The 26,118-nt window shown below is 37.6% G+C and overlaps 1 protein-coding gene across 3 annotated transcripts in view; it reads right to left on the bottom strand.

Moving 5' to 3' along the window:
- The window catches only part of TNFRSF11A (TNF receptor superfamily member 11a), a 669,873-nt gene that overhangs the window by 330,860 nt on the left and 312,895 nt on the right, over positions 1-26,118 (bottom strand). For all 3 annotated transcript variants that reach the window (XM_044065186.1, XM_044065185.1, XM_044065184.1), the window contains exons 3-4: positions 22,077-22,202; positions 20,899-21,042 (exon numbers count right to left, since the gene is read on the bottom strand). In XM_044065186.1, the coding sequence (XP_043921121.1) occupies positions 20,899-21,042; positions 22,077-22,202 (270 nt within the window). The remainder of the gene's footprint in view (positions 1-20,898; positions 21,043-22,076; positions 22,203-26,118) is intronic.

Genomic DNA, 26,118 nt, shown 5'->3' with positions numbered 1-26,118 from the left:
TTTGAATTCCTAAGGGAACACAGACAAATCTTTTGTCACAGAACTCCACTAGCACAGAATGCAGCTGTGATGAAACAGTAACACTCAGATAGATCTTTTATCTGGTAAGTGTGTACAAAAATAATGAAATGTCTTCAGTTAGTCTTGAGTATTTAGAAGTAAATACTGCCATTTCTGATGGGAGAATAACCTGTAAACAGAAATGTTTTGCATCCGCAGAACATCTGTACAAAAAAAAATCAACATATATTTGCCTTCAAAAGGAAAGCTATCTGACCTGCCCTGAGGCAGAATATCTGAACTGATGGCCTAAGGAATCCTGCCCCCCACCACATCTAAGAAGCATTCTGTGTTGATGACCAGTACAACAACTAAGTGATGCACATGGGCTCACTTTTTTTGTAGGGAGGGAACTTGACTACCATGTTAAAGAGCAGAAGAATGTAAGATGAGATCTTTCTCACTTTGCATACAGAAGCAGTGTTTCTAGCACATTATATACATGTAGGATTACAAGCACACAACTCACTTTGGTGGGATTGTGTATGTGCCTAGCATGAAAGCATCATCTCAGCCACACTCAACTCTTGCCTTTATGTGGGAAACAAATGTGGAGGGGCTATGTGTTGGGATGCACACACTGTGTTGGGATGCACACACTGAAGTATCACAATCTGGTATAGTGGAGGGAAATTAAATTTAAACTAAAATTTCAGATAAAATTCAGCAGAGAATGTGTGAATGCTCCTGTACTTATAAATAAAAGGGGTCTTTTGCCAAATTTTTTCTTTTTTAGGAAGCTCACTTATGGGTTAAGTAAATGACAACAGGGCTAGGTTACTCACCTGCCCTTTGAACAATCTAGATAACAGCACACTACGTTAGAATCACTGGGAACACTGAAAGTTGGGGGAAATGTCACACAGATTGCCATTATGAGTTTGAAAATTTGTAACACAGTTTCATGCCTGCTACTTCTCAGTTATCTAAAAAAATCATAGACCATGTACCAGCAATTTCTGTTGTGATTTTTTGGGGGGTGTTATGTATCAGGGAGGGATTATGACACTAATAACTTTTTTCTAAAATTACCATGGACTATAATGGGAAAGGAAATCATGCCCTACAGTGAAATATTCTAAAAAAAATCAAATTATTTCTCAAACATATTTTTTCTCTAGATAAACTGCCATTATTAAAGATTGTTTTTTTTTTTTTACATTTGCGATGAGATTTAGAACCCATGTGTTTTGAAAAAAAAAACTGACTTTTTGTGGAGAAGTGTGAAAACATTTCTATGACAGATATGTCAGAGACTGTGTAAGGTATGCTTAAAAAAAAAGCTATGTCTTACCGTAACGTTCCACTGTGCTGTAGATTTTTGTTCATTCATTACAAACAGGACCTCGGTTCCATCCTCGGAGCCGATACAGCAGTTTCCAAACTCGCGCCAGCCAAAAACTCTCAGCTAAGACCTACCCATAATGCCCCTTTCCTAGTTACTCCAGATCGAGTTTGCCTGTCCTTAGATAATAGATAAAGTAAAAGAAAACATATTTGGAGGCTCTGTCTGAGGAAATACCCTTACCAGGAGTTCCTAAAGTCCACCAGGAGTCCAGGCAGGGGGAAGGAGGGCGGAAAGTAATAAATGAACAAAGATCTACAACACAGATGGAATGTTATGGTAAGACATAACTTCTTTATCTGATGTTGCAAATCTTTGTTCATTCATTACAAATAGGACCCAGCTACTTGAGTCCTGGGTGGCCCTAAGGAAGGATATTCTTGGGCACCATAGAACCACAAGGTGCTCGTCCTCTGGAGGGCAAATCCAATTTGTAATGAGATATAAAAGTATGAGGTCTTGCCCAAGTGGCTGCTGCACAGATATTATCCATAAAGGCTCTGGAATGAAATGCTATAGAAGTAGCCACAGATCTAGTAAAATGAGCCTTTATTCTGGAAGGTAAGGATAGCTTATTCTGTTGGTAGATAAAGGTAATGATGTTTCTAAGCCAGGAGGATAAAGTCACTTTGGAAACAGGTTTACCCAATCTGGGTCCTGCAAAGGCCACAAACAACTGATCTGTTTTCCTGAAAGATTTAGTCCTGTCCAAATAACAATGAAGCTGCTGATGCACATCAAGGGTGTGCAAAAGGTACTCCCCTCCATTAGAATGCTGAGGGAAGAAAACTGGCAGGTCAATAAATTGGTTAATGGAAAAGCCAGAAATGACCTTGGGCAAGAAAGAAGGGCCAGTATGAAGGGACACCCTATCCGTGTGGAAGATCAAGTAAGGACTCAACACTCAAAGCCTACAGCTCAGATACTCTTCCCACTGAGGTAAGTGCTACTAGAAGTAAGGTTTTCCATGATAAAAATTTCAAATCACATGAATCAAAAGGTTCGAAAGGAGAACCTGTGAGAGACTGAAGTACCAAAGTCAAGTTCCAGGGTTCTAAGGGAGGCTTGACCAGAGGTTTAACATGTAATACTCCTTTGAAAAAGGTCTTGCATAGGCGGTGTGACATAATTGAAGAATTATCAAGACCATTATGAAAACAGGCGATAGCTGCTAAATGTACAGTGATGGTTGAAGCTGAAGCTCCTGCATGCAAAAAAGAGTAGTCAGGTATTGTAGGATCTTTTGAACAGGCATAGCGAAAGGGTCTAAGTTCTGATCTTTGGCCCTAACAGAGAACCTAGTCCATTTACTAAAAAAACTTTCCTAGTGGAAGGTTTGTGTGAAGCCAGAAGAATTTCACGAACAGGAGATGGGATGTCAGGCAGCCTGGCAATCATAGGAAGTGAAGGAACCAAGCTGTGAGCTTGAGACTGTGCTGGTTCAGATGAATCAGTCCCTAAAGATGAGATAACAGGTCTTGGGAATGATCCAGGATCCATGGACTGTGAATCAGATGAGGCCATAGAAACGCGAGCCAGACTTGACTAGGCCAGTAAGGGGCAATGAGGATCACTTTGCTTCTCAACCTCTGAGCTTTCTGGAGAAATTCTGGAATGAGGGGAAATGGGGGAAAGGCATACAGAAGTCCCAGTGGCTAATCGTACATTAGAGCGTCCCTCCGTAGTTCCCCCTGAGGGGGGAATCAGGGCAAAGTAGCTTCTGCATTTGTAGTTTAGGGGAGGAAGCAAACAGGTCGTAGCAAGGCTTGCCCCAGCGTTGGAAGATCCGATCCACTGTTACAGGTTTGAGGGACCACTCGTGATGCATCAGGATGTTCCTGCTCAGATTGTCCGCAATAAGGCTGGAACTCCCGGGAATGTGTGTTGCTGTAAGGAACCGGTTGGAAGCTATTGCCCAGTGCCAAATCCTCATGACTTCCCGACACAGGGGGTAAGACCTGCTTTTGCCTTGCTTGTTGATATACCAGATGATTGACATGTTGTCTGACTGAACTGCAATGGTCCCAGAGGGCAGGGATGCATGGAACGCTTGCAATGTTAGGAGAACTGCCCTCAGTTCCAGGACATTTATGTGCAAATTGGCCTCCAGGGGGGACCAGGTGCCTTGGACAGTCTTTCCCTGGAAATGCCCCCCACTCTAACAGGGAAGCATCTGTGGTCACCGTGGCCGTGGGCTGGGGAAGACAGAACGGTTGACACCAAAGATTCGTTTGTGGGTTCATCCACCGTAACATTTCTTCCTTGCAATGGTTTGAAAGAAGTAACATGTGGTCGAGTGGGTAAATTAGCAACGACTATTGTGCAGAAAGGAGCCACTGTAGGATTCTCATGTGCAGTCTTACCAGTGGTACCAACGTAATGGCAGCCGCCATGGAGCCTAAGAGTTGCAGTACAAGATGTGCTGGTACATAGGTCTGAGGAAGAAGGTCTTGGATTTGGTGTGTTATTTTCGAAAGCCTCTGAGGGGGGAGAGAAGCTTGTCAGGATGTTGTGTCAAAGACCGCTCCAATGAAATCCAGTGTCTTCATTGGAGACATTGAGATTTGCCCTTGTTGATTGTAATCCCCAAGCAGAGAGCGAGACCTTGAGTGTAAGAAGATTCCTGGTCGGAGCGTTAAGGAGCCAATTGTCTAGAAAGGGAAACACCTGAAATCCTTGTAGTCGAAGATGAGCTACCACAACTGCCATACATTTGGTGAACACTCGAGGGGCTGTTGAGAGACTGAATGGCAGTGCCCTGAACTGGTAGTGATTGGCTCCCAGCCTGGAGCACAGAAACCTCCGAGAGCAGTGATCCATCTTTATGTGGTAGCACGTGTCCTGGAGGTCTATAGAACACATCCAGTTATTCCGCTATAGGAAGGGAAGAATGGACTGTATTGTGACCATTCAGAATTTTTGAGGTTTGATAAATTTGTTCAATAGGTTGAGATCCAGGATTGGTCTCCAGTCCCCTGTCTTTTTTTGGCACTAAAAGGAACCTTGAGTAAAACACCAACGACCAGCAAAAAATGATAGCGAACACACAGTAATGAAGAAATAATGATTATTTATTTATAATAAAATTATAAATAAATAATCATTATTTCTTCATTACTGCGTGTTCACTATCGTTTTTTGCTGGTCGATAATACATTGTTGGCTTGACCCTGCATGCCATCCTTGCGGAGCATATGGTTGTTTGCTGACCTTGAGTAAAACCCAGTTTTTGTCTGATCTGGTGGTACTGGCTCGATGATTCTTTTCCTTAGCAGCTTCTCTATTTCTAAGGCTGCTAATTCCCTCTGATTGGGTGGTACATCAGGATGGGAGTTAAATCGAATGGTATTTGGTAGCCTCTGGATATTATTCTCTGCACCCAAACATCAGTAGTAATAAGATGCTAGGCTGGTAGATGCAGAGAAAAACAACCCCTGACTGCTTCCAGAGGAAAGCAATTGGGCCGCTGCTCAGGAGCACTGCTAGGGTCTGCCGGAGAAAGAATCTCTAGCTCCCTGGTTACACGGACCCCCCTCTACCCTGAAAGAGGAGTTGCCCCCTCTGCCCCGGGGGGGATTGTTCACCACGAGTGTCAAGTAAAGGTCTTTGGGATTTCTTGAACCATATTTTTCCTCCCTTCTGGTTCCTGGAGTAGGACCTCTGGGGGTTGGAAAGGCATATGCCCACAGCAGACAAGGTCTTTCAGTCTTTCTCACTTTGTGTAAGTGTGTCTCATACTTTGGGTCCAAAAAGTGCAGATTCGTAGACAGGTGCATTGACGAAGGAAGATTTAAAGGGGTCTGCGAAGCCACACAACCGCATCCAAGCATTACGTCTCATGACAACTCCTGATGCGGCAGCTCGAGCTGCCCCCTCGGTGGAGTGAGATATCAAATGCATAGAGGTATTTGAGATAGATTCAAGGGTAGCTAGCTGTGAGGCGACAGTATCACGCACCTCATCAGGCAGTACCCCACCAAAGAGGAAGACAGTTCGCAAATTAGGTCTCTCTGGAGGCGAGTAAAGTGTGCCAGACAGTTCAGTGATTGAATGGTGAATGTCGCTGAAGCATAGGTCCATTTCCCTAGTCTGTACATGGTCCTTATCTCTGTTTGGAGGATGGACGATGGAACTATCTTCTGCCAGTTCCCTCTTGGTGGCTGCCACCATGACCATAGAATCAACTGTCAACTGCTAGAACCAGTGGGGCTGGTCTTCAGGTGTAGATAAAATTTTTTGTCTGGCCTCCGAGGGACAGGTTCTACGTTGTCCGGGGCCTTCCAGGCATGCTGCACAATAATTTTAACAAGGTCATCTGCCGGTGGAGTCACCCATGAAGTAGATGGCCGGGCATGGAAGGCCTGCAGGAAAACAGATTCCTCAGAAGAAGGGTTATAGGACTTCCAGTCTCCCCGCTGCTTCAGGATTTTGAGAATGTCTCCGAATGAGATGTCATCTGGGGAAGACCGTGGGGACCCTTCCCCCTCATCACAATCAGTGTCTTTGGTGATAGATTCCTCCGGTGAATCATGATGCTTCTGCTTGCAATGTTTCTTCCAGGGTGGTTCCCCAGTGGGATCTTCTGAGAACTCCGGTGAAGGGGTTCCCTTCAAAGAGGGTTCTTGTGACTCCAGTGTCCGGGGTCCCAAAATAGAGGGTTGGGAGAGGTACATGCTAGGGGAGGGTACTGATACTGATGTCATTGGTGCTGACTGCGAGTCCACTACCTGTACAGTAGGCCCACCTGAGGAGGGATGGGAGTCCGGAACCGGGAGGGACAACCTCAGAACCGGGGTCACACCTCGCCGTGAGGAGCCCTCCTCCAGGTTAGGAGTTCTGAGAAAACTGGAAGCCATTGGAGCCATGGACATAGATTATGTCAGCAATAAAATAGGTGCCGGGCTAGGTACCAAGATACGGATGGTCCAAGTACTGCTTTGGGAGAGCATCGATTCCACCGGAGCCAATGTAGCAAGGGTGGACGGTGCTAACAGGGAAAACACTGCTGTCGGAACCGAGACAGTATGCACCAGAGTGCAAGTATCTTGTCCTTGGCAGGTATTTGAGTTTTGGAACCAATGAAGCTGAAGAAACTGTCAGCACCGTGGCTTGGGATGGTGCCGAAGCAGGTACAGTCATCGGAGCCAATGTCGGATCCAAGTACGGCACCAAAGTCAGTGGTGCCTAGGTCGGAATCGAAATAGGGGTGAATATCATAGACGGCACCAAGGGAGAAGACACAGAGACTGGTGCCAAAGAAGTCTACGCCAAGGGCGCCGGCGAAGCACAGAGCCGACTCTGTTCCATAACTGACGGAGATGCAGGAACTGAGTGACTCCATTTGTTCCTTATGTTTTTCCGAAAAAGGTGCCTTGAGTAAACCTTTTAAGATAATTTTATTTTTACATTCTGCTATTGTACAATTACTAAAACTAGCACAAATATCACAGTCAACTCTAATATGATTCACGCCCAAACAGTAGACATATCGAGCATGTGTATCCGAGTTAGGCATCTTCCATCCACATTTGTCACACTGTTTAAACTCAAACTTAGCTTTCTCTGACATAATAAGGCAAGAAAGCTATCCTAAAGAAAAATCAAAATAAGGGAGAGAATACCAGTGATGGTATTTAAAAAATACAACAAGTGGTAAGGAAGGGCCTGTCAAAGGTAGAAGAGAGGGACAGTACCAAAAATGGTAAAATTTAAATTACCAAGGAAAAGGGTAGGGAACAGAACTAGGTTATAGGTGACAGTGAGAAAAGGCCAACTTGACTAAAAAGAAAAAATTTGAAGAAAAACTGTCTTAAAAATAGCAATTTTCTACTTATCTTTGAGAGAGATGGCTATCACGTCTGACTAGGAATGCGGCAAACGAAATCTGGAGTAACTAGGAGAGGAGCATTATGGGTAGGTCTTAGCTGAGAGTTTTTGGCTGGCGTGAGCTTGGAAACGGCCATATCGGTTCCGAGGACGGAACTTAGGTCCTATTTGTAATGAATGAACAAAGACTTACAACATCAGATTGCAATTTATTTCCATTGCTGGTAATGCAAATTCAGAAAATCAATGACTAAAAATTGTACAGCCAGGGGCATTTTGCTTTGAATTATACTATTTGCCCTTACTGTCTTGCAGACTGTATCTTGGGATGACTCTTATTCAGTACTGTGCTATACCTGCTAGTCACTTTGAGAAGAAACTTTTTTTTTTTTTTTTAGTTTTAATTGGTTCAGTATAAAACTGTTACTGGAAAGTGGGATGTCCCACTATGCCTTTTCACCTATTGTTGCAGGTCTTTGGTAAAATACAGCACAATACAGCTTGGAGCAACACTTACCAACACTTAAGTATCCCACACTATCATCACTTGGCCTATTACTTCTTGTATAAAACAGCACATTTTATAAGTCATCTGTATAGCTCCATTTTATAGCCAAGGTGCAAGACTTAATTTACAGTACCTGGGCATTCTGTTCAATGAATTTAACCTAGTCCTGGGCCAAAAGCAAACTGTGTGCATCATTGTGTCTCCATCGCATTGCTTTTCAAGGTTTAAGTTAATTCTGTAGAAGCATGACTTGCTCATGTAAGTTCTCTATCTATAAAACATTGGCAGATCCATGGATTGTACTGGATCTGTCAATGTCAGCTGGCAAAAGCACTTATATGAAGAAAGTTCCTTTGAGAAACTTTACTGGAAAAGAAGTATTCTTTGAAACTTTATATTTTTATTTTTACTTATTATGACTCTTTAGCTCGCTTACCAAGGGACCCAGTACCATCAAGAGCTCAAAGTAATCCCTTTACATTTTTATTTCTTTTCAGCCTGTCTGTAGCCTGCTGGTGCTGCTAGGCTGGTTTAGCAAAAATAGGGATACACCAAGTATTTGGGACCTGTAACTTTACGTGTACGTGTGTGTGTGTGTGTGTGTGTGTGTGTGTGTGTGTGTGTGTGTGTGTGTGTGTGTGTATATATATATATATATATATATATATATATATATATATATATATAAAATGATAGATACAGAGAAAGAGGGAGGGGAGAGAAGAGAGAGAATGTAATGGGGATATAGCAATGGGAAAATATCAGATGGCTAAGATACCAAGCAGTTAGCAGCATAAACATTTTGCTCTGCCTCTTTCAGTGTTTCTGACAGGATTAGTTATCTATAAACTAAAAAACTTCTTCAAAACATATTTTATTTAACAATAAATAAGGTGTGGAGAGAATCCAGCAAGAAAATTGTTTTTTGAAGAGTTTACATTGATTTTACCTTGTCATCTTAAAGTTTCCTCACAGAAAAATTGAATGAAGAAAGAACTACAGTCTCTAGTAAACAGCATGCAAGAAATATCAGTTAAAATAGACAAATTGGAGAGTAAAATGGACACTATAAAGCAAGAAAACAAGAAATAAATTGATCTACTAAATGAAATAATCAAAAAAAAATTCAGATCAATCATTTCCATGGAGGAATCCCTGAATTATATAGATGGCAGATTAAATGAAGTTGAAAGTCAAGTTGAATTTCTACTGAAACAGAACATTTTTCTTCTGGAAAAGGTTGATGATCTTGAGAGAAGATCCCTAGAAATGATAGAAGATACAGTGTTCCGGAGAAGGAGGAAGGTAATAACATGTTACATTTCCTGAATGCTTGGATCCCAAAAATCTTGAATTTGCAAGAGTCACTTTCTTTTGGAACTAAAAGAGCATAGTGGTCTCTTTCAAACAATATTACAACAAAAATTCAATCTATACCAAGAACTATAATTGTCAAATTCCTCTCTACACAAGACAAAAACTTGGTCTTAAAAACAGCTTGGTCTAACTGTCCAATAACTTTTAATGGGAAAACCATTAGGTTTGATAATGACTACACATTTTCAGTAATTTCCAAAAGAAAAACATGCATCCCATTAATAAAAGTCTCAAGAAATCAAACATTAAAGCTCAAATCTTATTCCCTGCAAAAATCACAATTTTCTTATCAGAGGGTCAAAATACATTTAACTCGCTGGATGAAGCCCTGGACTATACTCAGAAAAATAACCTTTTAGACAAACAGGAAGAAATGGACTGTTGCTCAATTACCTTAAAGAGAAACAAAGTAAAAAATGGATGGACAACAAAAGGAAATAACAGCAAACATTAAAGGAAAGCAATAAAGACTTTTTTTTCTTTTGGTCTTAGATTTATCTTTCTAAACATGCTATACTATAACACAAATACATTGTTTAAACAACTATAGAAGAGCATTATAACTTCTAAGGTAAAATATTTCCTCTTGTTCTACTAAATTAATGAAATAGTCTTACTAAGCAATAACAGGTATCTGCAGCATTTCTCCCTGGGCCTACGCTGAAAACAGATTCTGTCCTAATCAGACTTTCCGAGTCAACAAATGTTAAATAAATAATAAATAAATAAATAAATAAAATTAGTACAGCAATACATGTCTTCATAGTTCAATAATATTCTACTAGATCCTTTTCTAAAATATAGTGGAATATCATAAGTAAGATAGTTGCCTTTTAAATATGCACTAAAGGCAAAAGGCAAACATTCACTTCTACTATCAGTATATTGAGGTGTCTTTAATTGAAGAAAAATGACGAACGGAAAGTGAACTTTATTTCATGCATAAAATAATAAATATTTGTGTATATACTATATAATAATGTTCTAAGTAATGTAATTGCCTTGATTTAGTGTTCATTTTGACAAACTAGTTATATTATATAACCAGTACAGCTCGTGTTTAAAAAAAAAACTCAAATTTAAATGGCTCAGTAAAATGTCGACTTGATAATCATTTTAAGGTTTGCAGTCAACACTGAAGCATTTTGTTATGGCCGTTAATGTTTTCAAATGTATAGCTCACATATAAGCAGCTGCAAGTGGTTTTACAACCCTAGAAAACATTTAAACGGCATTTCTTGCTTAAAAAAAACTTTTTTACCTTATTCTTTGGTTTAAATGGAGTTGCGAGCTGTACATGACAGCAGTAGAACAACTGAAGCTGTGTGAATATGCGGAAGCACCAGGAAGCCGAGGATGACCTTTGAACTTAAAAAGGCAGCTTCAAAATGGCACATTGCAATGGAAAGGTGAAAAACAGTTGCACAGTAAGGCAGTTACAATATATATGGCACTTCTGGCATACAAAACTGAGATATATACTGTTTTACATTAAATAAGACTACTTAAAAGCTTTGAATGAGTATTTAAAGTGCATTTTTATTGTAATGCTAAACCAAATGGCAATAATATTTGATAGATGCTGTGTTAAAATAGAAAAAAAAGCATTTAAAGGGCAACACACTCAACAGCAGCAATGAAACATACATTTTTAGGCAAATATATTATCTACAGAGAAAATATTAATTGGTTAAAAGCAAATAACTAGAGTTATGTTTAAGCATACATAATTTAATTTAATGTTGCTCTTTTATTAAAAGGTAATTATATTTATGTAATTTATTGGAAGATACATACAAAGACATTTAAAGTGAATAAATGATGACAGCACACTTAAATGTATATAGATATTAATATAATACATGAAAATTCAAAATATTGAGTATTCACAAGAAAATATTAAACATACGTTTTGTGTATATTAATAAATACCAGTTTACTTTGGTAATACTAACAAGTGATTTTTGAATTATTGACACAAGAAATGAGGTGTTTAATGTAATATAATCTAAAGCAGACGAGTGCATTCTGGCATTTTATTTATGCCCTGAATTGGAATATGTTGCTAAGGTTAAAATGTTCTAACAATTGTCAATCACTATACCCGACGTCAGAAAGCTATATGCAAACTATACCTTTTATGTATGATTATACACTGCTAGGCATATATACTACTTATGATTTGTGTGAATTGCACTAATATAATATTTAGTTAAGTTATGTGCTAAAACCTTTAAATGAATATACTATATATGGATATTATGGGGGGTAGGGAATAAATGGAAATCTAAAAAGATACATTATAATATGAACTATAATAATGAATCTAGAGCAACTAAAATGCTTAATTCTATATGTTAATATCAAATGGTCATTATTCTCAGCAAATAATATTAAGGTGATTAAGTTAATTTAATTGCATTGTAACATCATTAACCTAGTGGAAAATAAATAAAATTTAACTTGTTGGTTGTTAGAAACTTTGGACACCTCCAAATTCATATCATACTTATGGACACACATAGTGCATTACTTCAAGATATCTAACGCAATATAAAGTATTTTGACTACTGAGTAAATATAAGTTGGTTTATAAAATATTAGTAGATAAAATAAGTTGAATACTTCCTACATGTATTAGATATATATATATATATATATATATATATGTGTGTGTGTGTGTGTGTGTACTGTTAATTTGAAAAGTAGAAAAGTATAAATATTTGTTTAATAGTTAATACTAACTAATATATTAAGTATATAGAGGAATTATATTAATTGGTGTCAATAACAGAATTGTTTTACTTGACATCTAATGACTTTAGGTTGTATAAAATGACTCATTTTAAGCATTTAGTTGTCAACTGTTAGAGGAAAGCTTTATGGATTAATATAAATTAATGAATGGGTAATATTTAGAGTTAGAAGCAGAAGATAGGATATAAAATTATTAGGGGATGATAGAGGGTGATTTGAATGAATATTTCATCACACCAGGAATGGTACATTCCACGTTAGGGGTTGTAAATATTTCTATGTTGCTGTTGAATAGTTTTAACTTTTTGTCCATAACAAAATGTGCTAAACATAAATATAGTGAAATACTTCAAAATTATTATTTAATCTTGCTAGACCTACTACATTTCAGAAATGACAATACTTAAGTGTAGCTTGTTGAATGTAAATCGCTTGAATAATACATGGAGAGGTACTTTAAATATCTTAAAAATAAAGCTGATACAGTATTTTTACAAGAAACACACTTATTAAAAAAAGACATTGACAATCTGACAAAGTATATTCAATACTTGTGGATTCACATTATAATTCTAAGAGGAGAGGCACAATAATACTTTGGAAGAAATCACTATGCCTAAAGTAATTAATTTCTACATTGACAAAAATGGTATGATGAGCTTAGTTGTGCTTGAAATAGATAGGACAGTATACACATCTTCTCAATATCTACTGGATTCCTGGAACTGGTTCTAAAGTAGCAAAAAGATACCTCAATATTATAGCTCTACATGCAAGAGGTGATATCCTATTGGCAGGAGATTTCAATTGTGTATTGACAGAAAAATATACAACCAAAAATAAGAAACCTAAAATAACAGCTATTGCTAAACAACTAAACAATTCTACACATAAAATTAATCTTAGAGATATACAAGAGTTAAAACTGGCAAATACATTAAACTTTACTCACTATTCAACAGATTAGGCACCCAAACAAATATAAAGTTTTTACATCTAATGGGTTATATTCGAACGTAGAAGTATTAATAACACCTTGCCCTTTGTCTGATCATAATGCCATTACTTTTAAACTTAATCTATAACCTAAATAGTTAGTGTTTTTGCAAAGAATACCTGCATATATAGTTAAAATTAAAGGATTTAAAGAATGGCTTTTAAATGACCTGGAACTATTTATGGATGCTAACAATAATGGTGAAGTTTCTGATGTTATTTTACAGGACACATTAAAAGCTTATATTTATGGTAGATAAAAACATTGATATTTGCCAAAAAGGAAGGAATTGGATAATGAATTAAATATGCTTCAAACAAAAATTGATAATTTAAGATTAAAATGCTCTGATAGAGATACAGACATAGAATTGAAAACTCTGAATAAAAAATACATAGAAATATTAAATCAAAGTTTCAATACACATGAAAAAACTTAAATTACAAACCTATACTGTAAATTCTAAAAGTCTGCATAGATTAGCGATTAGATCATAAACATTAAACATAAATCATATTAACGAAATTACATATCAATTTGATAATAAACTTGAAAAAGAATAGATTTAAAGACAATTCTAGAAGCTTTTAGGAGACACTATGAAGAAATCAATAACAGGAATTTAATACTAGATAATAGTAATATAAGAGTTTTTAAAGAGTGTAAAACAAAAAGTAACAAAAGAACAAAATGATAAATTAAACTAGTTACTCCTAAAAAACCTAAAAGAACAAATAAGTTTGAAAAATAATAAGGTACTTGAACTAGATTGCTTGATTCCAGAAATATATAAAATATTTCCAGATAAAAATCTTTAACTTTTGATAAATGCATTTGATGAAGTTAGGTATTCATTAAATATCCCACTTTCATGAAAATTCTCACTGATATGTCTCATCTTGAAACAACACAAAGACCCTAAATTATGTACTTCCTATCATCCTATTTCCTTATTAAATGTGGACTACAAAATTTTGATGGATATTCTGGCTAAAAGATTAAATAATATAATATCAAACCTAATTAATGAAGATCAAACCAGCTTTATTTTAGGAAGAAAGGTGCAAGATAACATCACTAGACTTTTATCTTTAATAGATATTGCCAATAAAAGTAAAAAAGTATTATCGTTATTGAATCTAGACATTGTTATAAAGATTTTGATTCAATTAACTGGACATATCTGCAAAATGTACTTAAAGAATATAACAGTGATAATAATGAAACTATATAATAATACCTTTTCTTTTATTAAAATTAGATCACTTATCTCTAACTCTTCTAAAATACTAAAGGGAACAAAACAAGATGCCCATTATCTCCATTATTGTTCGGCTTATCAACAGAACCCTTTGCCAAACACATCAGAAATAATAATGGGATAAAAGGTTTCTATTAGCTATAACAATTCCAAAATTCAACTATTTGCAGACAACATTTTGTTAACTACTTGTAATATTGAATCTTCATTAGAAAACATTACTAATTCAATAAAATGCTTTCAGAAAATCTCTGTTCTAAAATTTAATCATAATAAAACAGAAATATTATTAATAACTAAAACAGTAACCTCAACTTTAAGAAATTGTGAATAATTAAACTGGAAAAATAAACAACTTCAGTATTTAGGAACCAATATAAAGCCAAATGGAAGGAAACAGTAGTATTAAATGATAAAAATTTAGTTAATGATATAACAAAACTAGTTGAGAGTTGGAATAAAATATTTTTCTCAATGGAAGACAGACTTATATTAATAAAAATAATAATTTTGCCAAAATATTATATCTTGCTCAGTCATTGCTCTTACTAGTCTAAAAAATAATTAAAAATTTAAATTCTATATTATTAACATTTATGTGGCATTCTCTAAAACGAAGAATATCTTATGATTGGCATATAAAGAGTTGGGAAGAGAATGGCACTGGAGTTCCCTAATATTGATCTTTACATTAAATCTGTTGTTTTAAACATTGTGAGTCTTTGTCTAAATTCATCATATAGCTCAAATTGGAAACTCTTACATGTATTCCTAGCCTCAAATAATATATCCCGAGATAAGCTTTAATGTTTCATCAAACATTAGTATAACATACTGGGATCTAAAAGATTACTGTATAAATAATAGAAATACTAATGCTTACACTTTTGGTATTAATCATATATTAAATGTTTTCAAAACAGTAATGGAGAGTAATCATTTGGTTAAACACCTACTGTTTTTGATGTTTCCTATAGCTTATACTATTGGATGTCTAGAATCTTTTAATGTAAAGATAACAACTCACCTTGGAGAAAATAATCCAAAATTCCGGTTTCAGTTTTTGGATGGAAACAAAGTAAATACTGCAGAAACACTTCCAACTAGATATAATACAAATAAAATAGCTGGCTGAATATACACACTTTCAGGGAATTCCTAAACAGTAATTTGCAAATACCATTAGCTATAAACAAGAAACCCATTCCTAAAATATTAGAATTCTTTTTTTCAGACTGATAGTGATGTATACAAGAATAAAAATAAATCATACTTATCAATAACAGAATTTTAAGATCTGAATGCATGAGCTTTGATGTGTCTCACTGGGAATATTCTACAAAAATAAAGAAACATTCTCAGAAGTTAATAAAAAGTTATATTTGAAATCTGCAGGTAACTCCACATCATCCATTTATTTGAAAATTTACTTGGAAGTTTTTACATAAGAGTTCTCTAACACTGAATAAAACAGCACTGTTTTACAAAAAAAGAAAATCTAAGATGTTGGAGATGTAATAGTAATTTGGAGGCAGACTGGAAGCATATGATTCTGGAATGTCAAATGGTTGTCCCACTTTGGGAGGAATTTGGAAATGTTACTAAAGCCTTATGGTCAGACAAATGTAACATTATGGATTCCTTGACTTTATTTAATGTTCTAATTCCAGATCTTATTCCAGGAACTAAAGTGCCTCTCCTATGTTCTATCCTGGCTACTGCCAGAAAGGTTATTAGAATGAATTGGAAAAGTAAAAGCATCTTCTCTTTTTCAGAGTTTATTACTCTAGCAAAAAAAATGCATTTAATAAAGAAATAGAAACTGTGTAACAGAACTATGAATGTTACTCATAAGAAATTAGCTTTGCAAAAACTTAAGGTTTTATTAGAAAAGTATTAATGCCGTTGTTCTATATTAACATTTGTTACAGACTTTGTATATAGTTTTGGTTGTTTTTATTTGATGGTTAGATTTTGTATTTATGTATTCATGTTGTTTAAAATGCAATACAAAGTAAAAAAAAGAAATAGTTTTCATGAATATGGTCTTTCCTTGTAAACTCAAAAGTGCTAAAGCCAGGCATAAGTATAGATAGGGTGCAGCAAAATGTTAGGGGGTGCAATCGGATGATCAATCTTTGGTTCATTACTGGCACTGAATGCCATACTGCATTTGCTGTCAGAACTAAAACACTGTAGTAATCTGCATGTGGCATAAACTGTAGCAGCTATAGCAGTTTGCTACAATTTTTTTTCTTCCTAAGTTCAAGGAGAGGTGTTTTTTTTTTTTTTTTGTAAATTGAGGATAGGTGCCCAGACTGGGCGGTTGTACTAGGCTCAAGAATACCTAGTCTACACCTCAGAAGCCAGGACTGAACTTCTAAGGTCAAACCTCATGAGGGAAGCCATTTCTGATATTTTCATGTGATCTGTTGTATGTTTATTAATGCTATACCTTTTAATTAGAACTACAAAAAGATTGCACTTGTGGTAAAACAGAATAAGCATAAAGTAGATTTGTTTCTTTGACAATAAAATTTAAATGCAAATGTAAAGAACAACAATGTTTATTTTTCAAGATAGCTTTCTGCATAAATTTAGATTTGTAATACATAACTTTTTATTTTGAAATTATTCATTTGTCAAAAAAGAGGGGACTTTTTTATTTCATCCATTTATAAAACAACCAAGTATGCATTTATTTTCTAAACATTACTCACTTTGTATATAATGACATAAGCAGTTTTCATATTCAGAGTAAGCTGTTACCCTGTTTTGTTATAAAATTATTCATATTTGTTTATGAATAAAACAGGAAATATAAAACAAAGTATGCAGCATAGGTTCATAGGTTGATACTAGGCTATCTGCCCTAGGGCATTTATAAGCATAGGCAGAGTATGTTTGGCTTTCACCACCCTTTTAGATTAGTTGACTGTGCCTCTGTATAGTAGGTCACAGAAGGTAGCCCTTTTAAGGTTTGTTTACTGTAGCTCTGTCAAGCAGCGACACAGAAGAGATCCCAGGGGTAAACTTACGATCTCCCATCCATTCATCAAGATTTCTCTTGAAGAGGGTCAGTGAGCGGCTCTGCCTGACATGGATTGGGATTTTGTTCTAGAGTGAGGGGAGCCTCTGGGATACGAATCTGTCCCTCCAGCATGTCCTATTTATTTCTGTGCTGAGGTTCAGGTCCCTGGAGCGTGTAGCTCTAAGGGATTTAGATTTCCTGAGGTGAAGCATGTCCATTAATTCTGGGTTGGACATGGCTTTATATGTCAGACACAGATCGCCTCTGAGTAGGCGGAACGCAACTTAGTAGAGCTGGAGTTTCTTTAGCCGAATTGCATAGGGCATCTGTTTGAGCCCCTTGATCCTCTTGGTGAGATACTTTTGGGGTCTTTCCAGTTGCTTAAGGTGTCGGGTAAGGTACATCCCAAATGGGGCATTGTACTCAATCATGGGCCTGATAAGTGATGAGTAGACGGGCACAATGACCTCTCTTGATCTAGATGTGAACCCTTTCATGATAAGGTGGGCTATATAGAAGGTCTTTCTAACCACTTTGGCAACGTGATTGTCAAAGGAGAGATTGCTATCTACTTGGGTCCCCAAGTCCCTAATTACTTCTTCTGTACTTAATGGATTACCACCTATGTGGTAATTTGTGGACACTTTGTTTTTTCCAAAGGGGATGACTATGCACTTTTTGGCATTTAGCTTTAGTCCATGGCTCTGGCACCAGTTATCTGTCTCTGTGAGACCCTTTTGAAGGATACTTGTGTCAGTCGGAGAGTCGATTATAGCACCCAGTTTGCAGTCATCTGTGAACATGGTCAGCCATAGTCCACTCGTGTTAGCCTGTACCTCGGAGAAATATATACCGAACAAGAGAGGTCCCAGGACTGAGCCTTGTGGGACACCACTTTTAACTGGTTTAGAGTCTGACATGGCACCTGCTATTCTGACCATGTGGGTTCTATCCCTGAGCCAGTTTGCAACCCATCTTGTGACATAGGGGTTGATATTTAAGCTGGTGAGTTTATTTATGATGCCCGAGTGGGGTATTGTGTCAAAGGCTTTTGCGAGGTCCAGGTAGGCTGTGTGGACTACCTTCCCTTCATCTATGACTTTGGTAACTGTTTCAAAGAAGTCGACCAGGTTCAAGAGGCAAGATCTGCCCTTAACGAAGCCGAATTGGGTAGGATCCAGTGTCTGGAGGTTCCCAATGTCTTTGTTTATGATCTCCATGATGATACATTCCATAGCTTTGCAGACCAGTCTAGTCAGGCTTATAGGGCAATAGTTTCCGGGGTCTGTTGTGGCACCTTTGTGGAGTGGGACCACTGCTGCTGTACCCCATTCCTTGGGAACATATCCTGTAGTAAGGCTGAGATTGAACAGTGACTTTATATGAGGGTTTAGTTGATAAATGCCTTGCCACTAGTATAAATAAGAGAATAAAATCCAAACCAGAGTAAGCAGCAAAGGCAACCACATACTATTAATAACGCCAGTACTCACTTTCTTTAAAAATAAAAAATCTTACTTATTGTGCACAACAGTAAATGCTTTCACTATCTGCTTCATCAGACCATTAAAACACAATACCAAAAGTGATGCTCTTATGTTTGGTGTCCAAACAAAACCCTCAACCAATTAAGCACTTGTTTTCTTAAAGCTATACTAGTCAAACATATTAAAATTATAAAACAAAGACTGTAAATATAGCTATGATAACATTAAAACACTAATATTTCCTTTGAACAAGGGAAATTCATCCATGCAACAAATTTATAAGTCAAAAACTACATATAATTTTATTACATAAATATATATAAAACCTAAAAATAGAGAATAAAAACAGTCTACAAATATTTCATGCATAATAAATAACCATCTAAATTAGGAATGGTATTATTTCTAAACTGAATGCGGTGGTGGTGCTGCGGTAGCATTGTCGCCTCACAGCAAGACGTTGTCCCGTTCGATTCTCAGCTAAAGCATCTTCTGTGTGGAGACGTGCGTGAATGGGCGTACCTTCGTTGAAGGTTGCACGTCAGGGCTGGCAACTCGGTACGTAAAAATCTGCTGCCAATCATTAGCAGACCGAAGTTCTGCTGTGCCGACCCCTAAAGCCAAAAGATACATTATTTCTAAACTGAGTAGAGTTGATCTAAATAAATATTAATATGGAGCAACCTAGTTAGCAGTTAATCTCCTAGACTTTAAAATGGGTCTCAACGAAGCACTCTCGTTGAGGCCCTTGCCCCGATCTGCTCTTAACCTTAAAATCCAGCACATCTCCCTTTTTTCTGTGCCATTCTTTATATCTCTCTCATGGGCAATAGGCAATATGACATTAATAACCATAAATCTAAAATGGTGATCATCTCCACTAGCCATGACATGTTTCACTAGTGCATTTGTGGGTGACTTTACTCCAATGGAATATAGGTGTTCCCTTATCCTGTTTTTAAAAACCCTGTTTGTTTTGCCAACATAAAATGATTTGCAGAGGTCACATACAGCTAAATAGACCACATGCTAAGTATTACAGTTGGCTGAGACAGAAAATCTAAATTCTTGTCCTGTATCGGGGTGAATAAATTTCCCATGCGAGTCAATGTTGTCACAATAATTACACTGTCCACAGGGAAAAGTGCCCATAACCCATTCATTCCCTAAATTATCTTTATCAATAGGTTGGCACAGAATTCTCTTCAAATTGGGTTTATTTTTAAACCTAAATTTAGGTCGGTCACCCACAATCTCTTTGATGTCAGAGTTTGTGGTAAGTATTCCCCAATGTTTATTAATGATATCAAAGAGCATTCTATTACCTGTCGTAAAATACATTGGTATCTTGATCTCTAGGGGAGAGAGGGAATTTTTTCCTATCCTTTTTAAAACTCTAAAAATGTTTCTGCGGGGAGTGGGGGGGGCAGAAAGTGCAACACATGAAAATTGTACTGTATTTCTTAGATTTTATTTTTTTCTGGTTGCTTGACCTCCGGTGAACTGAGAGTTTACTGTAATTGCAGTTACTGCTCTTTCTCTGTAATTTTCTTTGATTTGATGTTTTTAGTTTTAAAAATGACAAATTTCATTTCTAGGAAGTTGATGTATGTAGGCAATGTGTGTGTGTGCAGTGTGTAAAGCGAATGGGAATGTTTTACTTTATTTTCTTTTAAATTAAATACATATTTAATTTGAAAGATTGGTTTAGGTGGGTGAGGTTGTTTTTGGGTTGTGTGTGTGTCTGTATTCTCCATGTGTCTGTATTCTGCATGATCAGTATGTGAATTTAGTTTTTAGCATGTAGAGTAAATATGGCGGGTTTAGGGAATTTTAGTACCTCTGTTGATGTGTCAGGGATATAGCTATATTTGTGGTAATGCAGCAAGGCTATAGATAAAATTCTGACTATATACTAAGAATGCAGATAAATAAAAATAATATACATATTACATCTGATACATGCTTTTGATACACGTATGTGGGTCACACTCTCTCTATCTCTCTCTAAATACACACACATATATATAAATATATATTGTATACATTTACATATCTAAATCCACTTGTTTACTGGCATAGCCATTAGAAAAGCTCTGATGTAAAGGAGATCTCACACTACAAGCTAACCTGTAAGCTATAATTCTGATAGGCTATACTGAAATTTAGCCGTGCTCGAGTTCCACAGTGGTAAAAACGGTTTGTAAATGTAAATAACTTCACATTGTTCCAAGCAGAGAATACAGTACCATCATTCCTTATACCAGATCCCGGTGGGCATTCGGTGTCTTGCTGGCAAAATTCACATGTTGCTGAGCAGTGGAAGCCTGGTTTGCAGATGCAAGTCACCTTTGCCTTAACTGTATCAGGGTGGTCATTAATAAACCCTTTTCCTAAAAGAAATTAAAAAAAAAAGGAAAACAGTGAAGAATGTAAGCAAACAGAGTCATACACATACATTATAAATGAAGCCACCATATGAAAGTAGGAAATAAGCCTTCCTATTTACTCTGCAGCTAGATCTAAACTCTGTCTGAACTTTCTTGAAAATGCTTCACACTTCTAATAACAATAAAGATTAAGGACTGATTTTAATACAGTATAGAACAAAACGCAGAACTCCGACTACCACAGATTGGCAGAAACCTTGTTTAATAACAGACTGAATGAAAACAAATGTGATAAAACAGTGGTAAGCACTTTCACAGCTTATTGCTGTGTCATCAGACCACAACACAAAAAAGAATATTCAGATTTAAAAAAAAATGTGTCTAGTAAAGCCAAAAAAATTAATACTTAAAATTACATAATAAAAACAAATTGACTAATAAAAATAAAGCAACAGAACACACCTCCCTATTTATTTACAGAATGTATCTATCAGTGAAGAAGTGGGCATGACTTAAGTACAGGTTTTAGGGATATGCGTTCGTTCAGCCCTGGGTATTTATCTGCTTGTAGATCAGTTATCCATTTGAATTCACTTTTTTCATTCATATTACAAATATCACCTCCTCTGATGTTTTCTTCAACCAACTCTAAAATTAAAAAAACTTAAAGTAATATTCTGTACCTTGCTCCAGAGCATGTTTCGCTAAAGTATTACTAACTTTATTATGTCTAATGTCATTATTATGTTGTAAAATTCAGTCTGTTATTAAACAAGGTTTCTACCAAGCTGTGGTAGTCCGAGTTCTCTGTTTTATTTTATTTTTTGTGGAGTGATTACTTTGACTTTCACCCACTTGGTGCCTTTTTGGATTTATCTCATTCATTTTAATATGTTCTTATTAAATCAAAATAAAAGGTAAATATCATACTAACATGAAATTTTGAGTGCAGGCCTGGATTTTACATTTAGACATTGTGATGTAGTGGCAGGGCATGCTCATGCTGGAATAAGCCTACATTTTCATTAGCAACTAACCTGGATCACAAAACATCTGCTTTTCACATCTGTCTTCCGTGTTCCAGTGTTCCATATATTCATCTGTTTCACAGGGTGAGCAGACGCTTTCAGAAGATTTAGTGCATTTAGCAGACATGTAATAACCTGTAAAAAAAAAGAATGAGTTTATGGGTGTTACAGCAAGCAGAACTCACATACTACAGGGCCTTATAAGTACATACCATAAGGATACAAAAGGGATATAAATACAATGTAATTATATACAAAGTCTGCAGAGTCACAATCATTAAGACCATACAGAATTAAGTGTAAGAATACATAATTACAGAGTTAATAAGGGTTTAAAACAATTCATATGTATAAAATAACCGAGAAGCACTAAGGAAAATGAAGTCAGGGAAAACAGCAGGCTCAGATGAAGCCACATACGATGTTGGGTGTAATAGTGGAGAAATGGCTCCTGAGGGTACTCATAGCACTGTAGAGAGAATGTCATAAGCAGATGTCTGAAGAATAAGCATTCTAGTGCCTATATGTAAGAACAAAGGGGGCATTCACAACTGTGGGTAGTACAGAGATATCAAACATCTGTCACACTGTATGAAGGCACTGGACAGTGTGATTAATAAACAAATGTGAAGAGTAGTAAGTAGAAAGTAAGACAGGAGGTAAGCAGTTTGAATTTAGATCAGGATGCAGCACCATTGACCTGCTGTTTGCAGTGAACCACAGAGTGCAGACTTAGCTAGAGATGAGGAAAGAGTCCAAATGAACATTCCTAGGCTTGGAGAAAGTACATGACACGGTCCCAAGAAAGCTGATTTGGACAGCCCCGTGATGGTTCGAAGTCATTGAAACACTGGTAGAATGACTTCAGGCTATTTACAAGGCCCCAGTGACTCAGATTCACGGAGGGGAGGGAGTGGGGGATCTTCAAGGTTCATATCTTAGCCCACTGCTGTTTGTACTGGTGATGGACTACCTTAGCAAACACATGGGGGGGCTGTCAACAAAGCTGATAATGTGGCACTACAAGCAGACTCTGAACAGAAGTCTCAGGAAGTGACAGACGTTTGGAATGCAAAAATGGAGGCACTTGGGATAAAACTGAGTGCAGGCAAAACAGTGGTCATGGCAGCAAATGGGAATATTTGAAGAAGGTGAAAACTGAGATAGAAGGGAAAATATTATTTGAGAGGTATGGTTAAGGAGAAGTGAAGTCTAAATGAGGAGGTCAGAGCTAAAATCAGATGTGCTGTAGCCAAATGGCAGAGAGTGAGAGAGGTAGTGTGTGACAGAAGAATGCTGAGAAGCAAGGTATATTAAAACAGTGGTGCAACCAGTGCTTCTTTATGGTACAAAAACCTGGACACTGAAGTCAAAGCAGTTGAAGAAGCTAGAGGTGATGGACATTAGGATACAAGCTTTTGGGACAAATGAAGAAATGACAACATCAGAGTAGAAGCCAAATTAGTTCAAATGCAGAAGAGGACAAGGAGAACAGATTTTTGTGGCCTTTCCAGCTGGTGCAGGTGTTTGGAGAGGTTCATACCAAATGGGGAGTTGTACTCAATTATTAGCTTAATGTGAGAGGAGTACAGAGAGGTAATAACCTTCTTTTTTCTGGATGCAATCCCTTTACTTATGAGATGAATCAAGTAAAAGGCTTTTCTGACCACTGTCACTACATGATGGTCGAATTTGAGACTGTTGTTAACCTGTGTACCCAGGTCTCTCATCACAGGTTGTGTGCTTAGGGGGAACCACTGATGTGGTAAAATCAGCAGAGGCCATGTTTTGGCCAAATGGTATGACAATACATTTTTTTTTAATTTAACTTAAGGCCATGACTTTGGCACCAGTCATTTCTTGCTGTGAGACCCTCTTGTAGTATGTTACCATCATTTGTGGAGTCAATGACAGCACCCAACTTACAGTCATCTGCAAACTTGGTCAGCCATAGGCCTTTTATTTTTGCCTGAACCTCTGAGAAGTAGATGCCAAACAGTAGGGGTCCCAGGACAGATCCCCAGGGAACAGTTCTGCTGTCAGAGATGGAAGCACCTATTTTGACCTTGTGGGTCCTACTGGTGAGCTAGATGGCCACCCACCTGACGAGATAGGGACTTGCCAAGTTGTGTTAGCCTTTCAGTTATGCCTGAGTAGGGGATTGTGTCAAAGGCTTTGGCCAACTCAAAGTAAGCTGTATGTACTGACTTTCCCTCATCCAGGGCCTTGGTGACCATCTCTAAAAAGTCAACCAGGTTCAACAGGCAAGATCAGCCCTTGATGAATCCAAAATGAGTGGGGTCAAGTGCTTGAAAATTGCCTATGTCCTTGTTTATGAGGTCCCTAATAATACCCTCCATGGCTTTACAGATCAGACTTGTCAAGCTAATGGGGTAATAGTTTCCAGGGTCAGTAGTGGCGCCACCTTTGTGCAAGGGGATGACAATGACAGTTCTCCACTCTGCTGAAATGAAGCCTGTACTTAGGCTGTCGTTGAGCAGGGCACTCAATGGCAAAGCTAGTTTTTGCTGGAGATGGTGCAGAATACATCCTGAGATACTATCACGTTCCATGGAAGCTGTGTTTTTTGCCTTGGATAGGGCCTTTAACACTTGATCTATGGAGATGTGAGGTGCAGGACAAGTATCAGGGATGCTAAATGGGCCTTTGAGGGGGGACAGGGGGTGAAGTTTGCATTTAACCTATCTGCTAGGATCAGTGTAAATGGTATCATTCAGTACTAATTCAGAAAAACATGGCTTTGCCATGGAGGTCCTGACATAACTGAAGAAGGCTTTGTGGTTTCCCTTTATTTCAGAGGCTAGTTTTGATTCATAATTGGCTTTGGAGGTTTTCACCAGTAATGTAATTTGCTTGCTGAGGCTAAGAAGGGAGTTTTTCCAATTGGGAATTTGTGCCTTTTTACCCTTGAACAACAGGTTCTTACTTTTGTTTTAAAGCCTGTTGATAGAGGATGTCCACCAGATAGATTTGTGTTTCCTTGAGGAGCAGGTTTTATTTCTGTTGGGTATGGCTGAGTCTATGCAATTGTACAGGTGCTTGTATACTGCCTTTGTGTACTGTTCAGCATAGTTGTCTGCATCTTCTGAGGGAGGCGGTGGTGTGAAGCTGATACCCTACTTTAGGAGGCTGCAGTCAGCTTTTGAAAAGGTTTTTAGCCTGGGTATGGCTGGGGGGGGGGGGTGGATAGACACTTTAAATGAGACAGAGCGATTGTCTGATCTCACCAGGGAAAAACTTACTATGGGAGTGGTGCAGTGGTCGCCCATATTGGTGAGAACCAAATCCAGAATGTCATCTCCCCTTGTGGGGGATGAGATGAACTGGTTTAGTGAGATAGAATTTGATGAAGTCAAGGAATTGTTTGGTGAGTGCATTAGTGCAGGAATAGTTCACCCAGTCTATGGTGGGGTAGTTGAAGTCACCAAGGTTCAGGGTGTTAGGGGGTACCTTGATGGAGTCAAGTAGGTCCAGGTAGGAGGAGTGAGTGTCCTGAGTCATGGACGGGGCTCTACAGTTGGCTATAACCTGGGTGGGTGTCTTGCCAATTGTCAGTTGCACCTGGAGTAGTTCTAGTGCATTACGCTGGCAGACCAGTCTGAAGGTGTGCTTGTCTTTAATAAATATAGAAACTCCACCACCCTTAGTCTTCCTGACCTCATTTTGGGGTCAGAATGTGTGGAATGAGGTATAGCCTGGTAAGGCAGGGGTGCTCTCCACAGCCTTGAACTACGTTTCCGTGACTGCACAGATGTTGGCATCTTCCAGTGTGAGGAGAGAATCCAGTAAATGCATTTTCAGGTTAAGGCTCCTAGCATTAAGCAGCATGACCTTCAATTTGCTTTTTGACAGATCTTTCATGTTGGAAGATTTATCTTTGGACATTGCCTAAAACGGCACAATGGAGGAGGCAAGAGCCTAGGCCAGAATCTGGAATCCCAAGGGTGACAGGTGGAAGTCATCTCTGGCAAAGCATTGAGGCTTGTCAACCATGTCATCCCAGGCAGACAGATACTGGATCCCCTTGGAA

The sequence above is a fragment of the Protopterus annectens genome, chromosome 3.part0 (genome assembly GCF_019279795.1).
Source record: "Protopterus annectens isolate FY-2018-M chromosome 3.part0, PAN1.0, whole genome shotgun sequence".
NCBI classification, from domain to species: Eukaryota; Metazoa; Chordata; order Ceratodontiformes; family Protopteridae; genus Protopterus; species Protopterus annectens.
Note: the sequence above shows the minus strand (reverse complement) of the source record. Positions and strands in the feature narration are given on the sequence as shown.